The sequence below is a fragment of the Gymnodraco acuticeps genome, unplaced genomic scaffold, assembly GCF_902827175.1.
Source record: "Gymnodraco acuticeps unplaced genomic scaffold, fGymAcu1.1, whole genome shotgun sequence".
Taxonomy (NCBI): domain Eukaryota; kingdom Metazoa; phylum Chordata; class Actinopteri; order Perciformes; family Bathydraconidae; genus Gymnodraco; species Gymnodraco acuticeps.
In genome coordinates, this window is record NW_022990699.1 from 4,226,966 (window position 1) to 4,235,104 (window position 8,139).

Sequence of the window (8,139 nt, forward strand, 5' to 3'; positions counted from 1 at the left end):
ATGTTGTACACTGAGCACACTGGGATTAGCACTCATGTATTGACGCTGAATAACGTTTATCAGGGAATGTTTAAATAACCACAGACACCAGAATATACGTAAGTGCTAGTTTTTTTGCGAGTCCAAGTACCGGTTCCCGACGTTCCGGTTTTAACCGGATTTGAACCGAAACTTTTTACAAGTCCAGTACCGGTTCGGCGTACCGGTACGCAGCACTACTCAATATACATTTGTATGAGGTGCAATAAATGTTATTACACACGATTAAAAAAAATGTTCTGGGAAAATAACTGGAAGGGAGGGAAATGTCAGAAGATATCAGCGACAAGGACCTGAGATATGTTATTATCTGACAAATTAGTTAAACTGTCTAATCTGTGCATGGTTAGGGTTCACTTTCCTGTATTGATTGTCCTTTGTGGTTAATTATCTGAAATGAGGCATGCTATCACTAAGCCTTACAATAAAAAATATATTTAAAATGTATTGTAGTTTTGTTACGCCACTACACGCACCACCAATCCAATCCATGTCAGCGCAAAGCCAAAAGTGTATCCATGCATTTTGATTCCCTTCGAACAATACCAACCGGTCCAAAAAGGATGATCGCCTGAAAAGCACTGTAACAAATAGTGTAGCATATGAAAATACAGTATGACTATGTTCAACTATTTATTTTTTAAGTATAGGTGTTGAAATGTCATCAAAGGGTGCATACAACAATATTTGTTTCCACTTTGTACAGGTCAAATCAAAATAGCTAGTGCTGTAAGCCACTTGGTGGTGGTGAAAACTGAGATTCAGTGTTATCTTTTAAGTTGTTTTGGCTAACTAGATAGCAGATGGTTGCTTATGGATTTATAACTTCACACTACATTTTACATTTCTATTTATTTGACATATTCTTGCACACTAAATGTAAATAATATTCCACTTTTATATCGTTTTATTTGTAATTTAGCCCTTCAATGGTGTTTTATTTATCAGATACTTTACATATTTTTTCTTAACGCTCAACTTCTATATTTTCACTCTTTTGGTTCTGTGTTATCTTCTATTTTTGAGATGTTTACTTTGTATAATTGTTCGTTTTGTACTCTTTTTTTTCTTTCTAATTATGTACAACAGATGCTGATGTAACGAAAAGATTTCCCTATTTGGGATTATTAAGTATTAAAAAATAATAATCATAACAGCAGTTAGCTCCGTTTTAGTCTACGCTAATTGCTAATTGCTCAACATTGTTCACCAGCTCGCTAAGTCTGGTTGTTTGCACTTGAATTTTAAGAACACTTTTTGTGCTGTTGCTGCCGATGAAAAGTGATTGAGAGTGAACTAAGATATCAAAATGAATGAGCTGAAAGACACTTTAGCTCACTGAGCCTAATTAAAGAGTCAAGATTAAGTGACACATTTCACATCCCATATAGTCATTTAATTCATTGTAATTATAAAAATGTTGGTCAATCATAGCAGCTTTAAAGCCAAAGGCTCCATTTGCACAACCAGCTGATCTTCTGTCTGATCTTCTAATATTAGATGTTTTATTTTTACAATAACATCTTCAAATAATTATTTTGTAAATGCATTTTTGTCTAGAATCAGATGACCTTCCCTATCTTATTTGTCTGTGATGATGCAGTGAGGTGGTGACACAGGGAGTTAGTTTCAATGTGGATTCATATATTTCCACTCTGCACTGTAACACAACAAAGCGTAGGGGGGAGTGAGTCTTACTGCTGCAGGCTGAGCTAGCAGGAATGATCATTCTGGCACCGAGGTCAGGTTGTTCCACTCGGCTGGAGTGGCAGTGGGGGTTGAAGGCCGTTAGTGTGGATCCGGAGGAAAAGCTTCCAGTTGACTGAGCAGCGTGAACCAACCATACACAGGGGACTAAAGAGGCCATGGAGAGCTAGGTTGGCTTGGTTTGAAGATCCATCCATCTTCTCCCGCTTATCCGTGGTCGGGTCGCGGGGGTAGCAGTTCCAGCAGATTTGAAGATACAAATGTATAATTTCCAGTACATGGTTCAGCTGAACTCTAATCACTTTTAGTGCTAGGTCCTTTTTCGAATGGTAGCCCTTCAGTGGAGGCTGGATTCCTATCTGATCCCCATAGGGACATAAAACCCCCCCTGACAACGGGACGCTTACTGAAGTCTTTCACTTGCAGCCAAACAGGGGAACGTCTTCACCACAGCTTCCAAATCACGTGAACAAGAGACTCCAAATTATGCAAGTAGGTCACACCTTTTTATTGGATTTTAGTGCTCTTTTTATTTTTATTAGGGCCGGGACTTTAACGCGTTAATTAAGATTAATTAATTACACAAAAATTAACGCATTTTAATCGCACTTATTTTTGCACCGCGGAACGTTTCTCACTGGATGAGTTTCAGGCGTACCGATTATACTGGAGCACCAACTAACGTTCATGACTTCAGACAACAACAAACCACAGTGAACAACAGTGGGAAATGTTGTTTTAAAAAACGGACGGATGGAAGCGTCGATAAGAGCACGGTTGTGTGCAAATTATGCAAAAAGGAATTCGCATATCACCGCAGCACATCAAGCCTCAAGTATCACCTCAATGCAAAACATATAGCAGCTAGCGTGGACGTTAGCCTCTTTTATCGCGTTCACACCAAAAAGAGCCGGTACTAAAATTAGTTCATGAGAACCTTTTTACCCCCACGAAAGTCCCTGCTAGAGAGCAGAGAGCTGCTAGAGAGCAGGGACTTTCGTACGGCTCTCTTGTGAAAAATAGCTATATTTCTGATTGGCTGGGCGGATTGCAAACCACGCCCCGTAAAACTCCCAAAAAGTTTTGTGAAGCCGCCATTTTATTATCCTCGCATTAGCATTATTAGCATTAGCCCAGCGCAGAAACGCAGAGAGACTAACTTATGGCAACACAAAATAAAACATGGGAGCGGTGGAGATGAGGAGGTGTCGGCGTTCTGGCGATTTACTCGGAAGGCTGCTGGGACTCCCAGCAGCTTCTACTGAAGCCAGTCCCCAACTCCGGGGACTTCCGGCCGGGGACTTTGGGCGGCAGTATACGCCGTGAAGTGGTTTGCGGCCTGCCAGTAAACCCAAAGCAGAAGAAGAAGAAGTGACGTCATCGGCTTCATTTGCCTAATCCTCCCCCAGGTTCAAAGAGTTCTTATGAACTAAATTCTCATGAACCTTTGTGGGAAAAGTACTGCGGTGTGAATGCGCCTAATGGTATACTAAAATCCATGTGAAAAAAATTGCTTCTCACTGTTCTCAGGTCAAATATTTATATGTGATTAAAAATGCGATTAATTTCGATTAATTAATTACAAAGCCTCTAATTAATTAGATTAATTTTTTTAATCGAGTCCCGGCCCTAATTTTTATATAAATGTTCTTGGGAAAATTCTGTATTTTTTTATTGTAAAGTCTCATTTCTTTTTAATAGCTTCTATGTAATGTAACCTATTAATTCCCAATCTATACCATAACATATTACTATATTGGACAAATGCACTTCTTTTAAGAATATTGGTATTAAAAGCATTTTAATTTGAATGAAGTCTTGTTTTTTATAGCTTCCTTGTCATGTGACACACTGACTTCAAATCAATAAAGCATTGTATTACTACATTGGAAAAGTAGGGTACACCTATTATTGGTATTGGTTTTTAGTGATTTATCTATTTTATACAAACATTCTAATGGAAATTCAGCAGTTGCCTTTTTGAACAGTCATGTGACACAGTGACTACAAATTAATGCAGAATTGTATTACTGCACTGGACAAATAGGAACACATTATTTTTGACTGGATTTGGAGTCACAGGGCAACCTGACATAAAAGCCATTGAAAAGGTTGAAACTTTCCAATGGAAAACTGCTGAATTTTCATCAAAACATTTTAATATAAAATAGAGGGTAGATTAAAATCGGCTGTGAGCTAACCATCCTCTGAGTGCCTAGAATCTGTGAAACTGAGTTAGAATACCAGAAAGAATATCTGTTGAATATCAAACCCAAAAACATAATGGGGGTCCGTTTGTCGGTCAGCTGTTTTGGGCAGGACTGAATCATCTCGCCAAATATTGGATGGATTGCTATGACATTTTGTAAGATGAAGAATGAATGAATGGTGCCACATAAATGAATAAAGAATGACTTTAAAGACACTTTTTATGAAAGGCCACCCTCAGGTCAAATTTGGAAATGTCCAATACTTTAGCATTACCTTGTAAACATCAGCATGTTAACATTGTCACTGTGGCTGTTGGCATACTGATGACTGTCTTATTTAATTGAGAATTATGTAAAATGTTGCCTTCATTGTTATTCGTAGATCTACAAAATGGTCTTGCTATTGTAGCCCTTTTACTACTTTTGTGTGTCAGTGATTACAGTTCTTTATTATAGTACAAATAATCTGTGGTGTCATTATTTTGGCTTTCTCTCAGTGCAAACAAAGAGTGAATTTCTCGTTTAAAAATCCCACAGATTACTTTATTTCCCATAAAAGTTTAACAAACATATAGAAAACATCAATGATATTGTTTTCTTAAAAGACATTCCCACCACTTTTGTCCATCTCTATTCCCCTTTCTTCTTCTCAACACTCTTCACCCGGCTCTCGAGGGTGCTCAGCCTCTGCTCCACTGTACAAGTCTTTTCAGAGCAGGAAGTGAGCAGAGTCAACAGCACACATCCCAGCACCAGGCCCCCCACTCGGACCGCTGTAGTGTCTGCAGTGGCGTTCTTCTCCGTCACGATTAGTCCGAAAAGCCAGAGCGCCAAGACGGTTTTCACTACCCAGAACACCCGCTTCACCAAGCAAATGAGCACACGGAGAACGATGGTCAGCACCCAGTAGCCAATGAGGGCCACCAGACCCCACTGGGCGATGGCCGCCACGCCCTCCGGAGTGAAGCGGGGCAAAGTAAGAGCAACTGTGGAGAGAGATGTTCATCAGGAATAAGGCTTGAAAATACTAGTCAGGAAGCAACAGTGGTAAACATTCACACTTAAAAGAAAAAGGAGTGGCATACAAATTGCCTGAGGGAGAGGCACGTCTGCATATTTTCACTAGGCACTTTCCCTCCTCTCTTATAGCAGACCATTTGCAGCAATAAACATAAACAATGAAGAAAAAGTGGAGCTTGCTGCAAAGCCTGAAGTTGCTCAGTTACACACACATAAACACGGGACATCCCGGTACCCACCATCAAATCCTGTGACCCGGAGGATCTCTGCGACGTAAACAGCGATGACGTTCAGGCCGCTGGCAGCTCCTTCAGCGAGGAAACGGATCACCATTTGCAAAAACTGTGGTGGTGCAGAGAGGGTGGAGACATATGTTATTAAACAAGATAGCAATGAAGAAAAGCAGCATTCTAAACATATCTATAATCATGCAGAGAACAACCTACCTATATATTGTCATTGCTCAAATGCACAGGCAGATACAGTACATTCTGACTGATATTCACAGCATGTTTATACCAACTTGATGATTAAATTAATAGAGTACTCGTATGTGACTTTATATATGTGACTATGACTAAAAGTGTGGCTGAGCTGCACCTTAAGATAGAAGAAGTGTTGTATTGTTGACTTGGGCAAACAGCTGTGCATGCAAGTGACAGCTGGACAGTGACCCTCTCTATTCCTGTAGAGTCTCTGCTCACCACCCCCCAAATCAGAAACCATACACACACACACTTCATCAGGCAAGGTCAAGCCCTGTAAGTGGAACAAGTATCTTATCTACAGTACACCTGTTGCGCTACACACTGGCTCATACAAGGGCACTGTCAAGCATCTGCCACTTCGTGTCAGTGTGTATTCAACCTGAAAATATATTAATCATTTACAGCTCAAATTAGGATCAAATTGCCAACCAATTAGATGTTTGAGTGAGTTTTACAACACTAATGCAACATTGCAGTGTCTTTTAATAGACTTGCAAACAGCCATTGTTGTACTTAATTGTTATATATTTGTTGCAATTTCATATACATGTTCAAAAGCTGATTATCGAGTGTAGAGCTTAAACATTTATCAAAAGTGTTTACAAGTGGATTCAAAACCAGCAGAAGCCAAAAATGATACAAAGGACTTATTCACTGTACAGTAGTGGATGACATATACCTTGATGAAATGTTGCTCTGTAACATTATTGGGCGCTGTCAGTGTGGCATGCAATCTTTATCTAACTTTTGCCATATGGATTCAATTTGATCACAGTATCACATTATTTTTCCATTTAAAAATGGGGTTTTTGCCATGGAAAGAGTACCATATAAAACCAAATTCAGGACTCATTCATTAGAAAGCTATTTGTTATCAAGGGATCATACACACCCTTTATTTTGCAGCTACCAGTCATGTTAAACAAGCCTTCTTATCAGCATGCAAACACACACAACAAATAGGACTATTTTGTGGCCCTTTCATGCAAACACCACTGTACATAAACACACACAAAGCCACAGCGCCACTATAGCTCCTACTCTTTGCACTAACTATAACGTGACATGAGCAAAACAGATCCACAGGAGAGGACTCTGTTTTAAGAACCATGTCAGGGCACTAGCTGGGGAGGTTTCTTACCATGGCCCCTGTATAGATGTGTTCCTGGCCAAGCAATGACTCAAGAAACACCACTGCACTCTGGGGAAAAGGGAGCCAGAGCCGAGTGGAAGCAGAAGAGTGTGTCGTGGGGTGAGGGGAATGCATGGGTATAAGATGTCAAACGAGGGCATAAAGATGAGGGGGATCAGGGGAGAGATTAACAAGTTGAAGGGCATGATGGAGAGAGGAATGTGTGAAGGGGGAGGAAAATGGACGGAGAGATGAAAGGAAAATTAGAGCAAACAGTTAAGTTAGACCAAAAACACCCAGGATATTAAAATGTAAGGAAAAAGATGAGTGAAGCCACTTCCTGGTGAGATAAACAGTAGTGATAGCAACCATTGGGGCACTTATTGTCTGTACCTCGGCAGCTGACCGGATCACGCCGCTCCCCACCACTGACTCCGCGTACCGCTGGACCTCCAGGCAGCTTCCCGAGATCAGAGTGCCGAGGGTGACCGGCGGAGGGCTCCCCCCGCCCGGCTGGCCCTGTTCGGCTCCGGCTCCTGCCAGCGCCAGCACCAACACATAGGTGGTGGAGAGGAGGAACAACCGAGCCGAGGAACATCCACCGCGCCCAGAGCCAGACGCACCAAAAGTCATCGTGAGGGATTTGAGAACAAAAGAAACAAAAAAGGTGCCAAAATGTGTGTGCCCGGGTTCAAAAGCTTTAGCCCAGAGCCGGTTAAGCAGCTCTTGTGACTGTAGTTCAAAGACTTAAAAATGGCTCCTTTTTGGGAGCATCGGCTACAGAGCGAGTTTTAAACCAACACGCTGCAGTTCACAATAGGCAGGAAATATGCGTCACCTTATAAAAAGCACAACAACGAATCATCCAATTGGCTAATTAGACAAAATATGTTGTAAAAAAAAATATACACACCGTTAGGACTCCAAAATGTTTCCAGGATTTAATTATAAACTTTGGAAGTGCTGCAAATACCCAATTTAGGACCGCTCAGCTCCGTCAAGGACACTCCAGCATTAACAGTGGCTATATTTGGTAAGAAACTGTCAAAGACTTAAGAAACAGCACCGATCCAGATATCTGATCGGGAGTGCAAATGCAGCTAAAAGTCATTCAAAAAATAGATATAGTTCAGAAATGCCCCTCGTAAGTTTTTCTGTTGTAGCTTTGCGCGTATGAGAAAACGCTAAAACGCGGTGACGTTGAGCTGACCACGAGTCTCTAAAGCTTCTTATTTCAGCTCTGAGCTCCACGCGAGTCAGGTTTGGTGCTCCTTTGTCTCTGAGCTTGCATCAAATGGTCTGCCCTGATGGATTATGTGCCACAATCTATGAAAGAAACCTCCCTTGTCGCTGTCCCTGCATGGCGCTCCCTTCCTTCCAGCGTTTCTAACGACAGATTCCTGTATGCAAACACGTCTGAATATTCAGGAGGAGGAGGGGTGGAGGAAAGTGAGATTTGCACACTGGGGGTTGTCGTTTAATACTCTAGGTCAAATGTTATGATTATTCTCTGGGTTTATTAACCATGTGAGATGCAGAAAAT

At 41.1% G+C, this 8,139-nt stretch overlaps 1 protein-coding gene across 2 annotated transcripts; it reads right to left on the reverse strand.

Moving 5' to 3' along the window:
- Window positions 1–4,470: 4,470 nt before the first annotated feature.
- LOC117555885 (transmembrane protein 109-like) lies at window positions 4,471–7,975 on the reverse strand. 2 transcript variants are annotated; one of them, XM_034230910.1, is made up of 4 exons: window positions 6,990–7,975; window positions 6,606–6,665; window positions 5,216–5,318; window positions 4,471–4,942 (listed from the first exon to the last, which is right to left on the reverse strand). In XM_034230910.1, exons 1-4 carry the CDS (start codon window positions 7,227–7,229, stop codon window positions 4,587–4,589), a joined length of 759 nt encoding a protein of 252 aa, XP_034086801.1. In that variant the 5' UTR covers window positions 7,230–7,975; the 3' UTR covers window positions 4,471–4,586. The 2 variants fall into 2 exon arrangements, with proteins under 2 accessions (XP_034086801.1, XP_034086802.1); XM_034230911.1 differs by lacking the exon at window positions 6,606–6,665 and having other exon boundaries at window positions 6,990–7,969.
- Window positions 7,976–8,139: the final 164 nt, after the last annotated feature.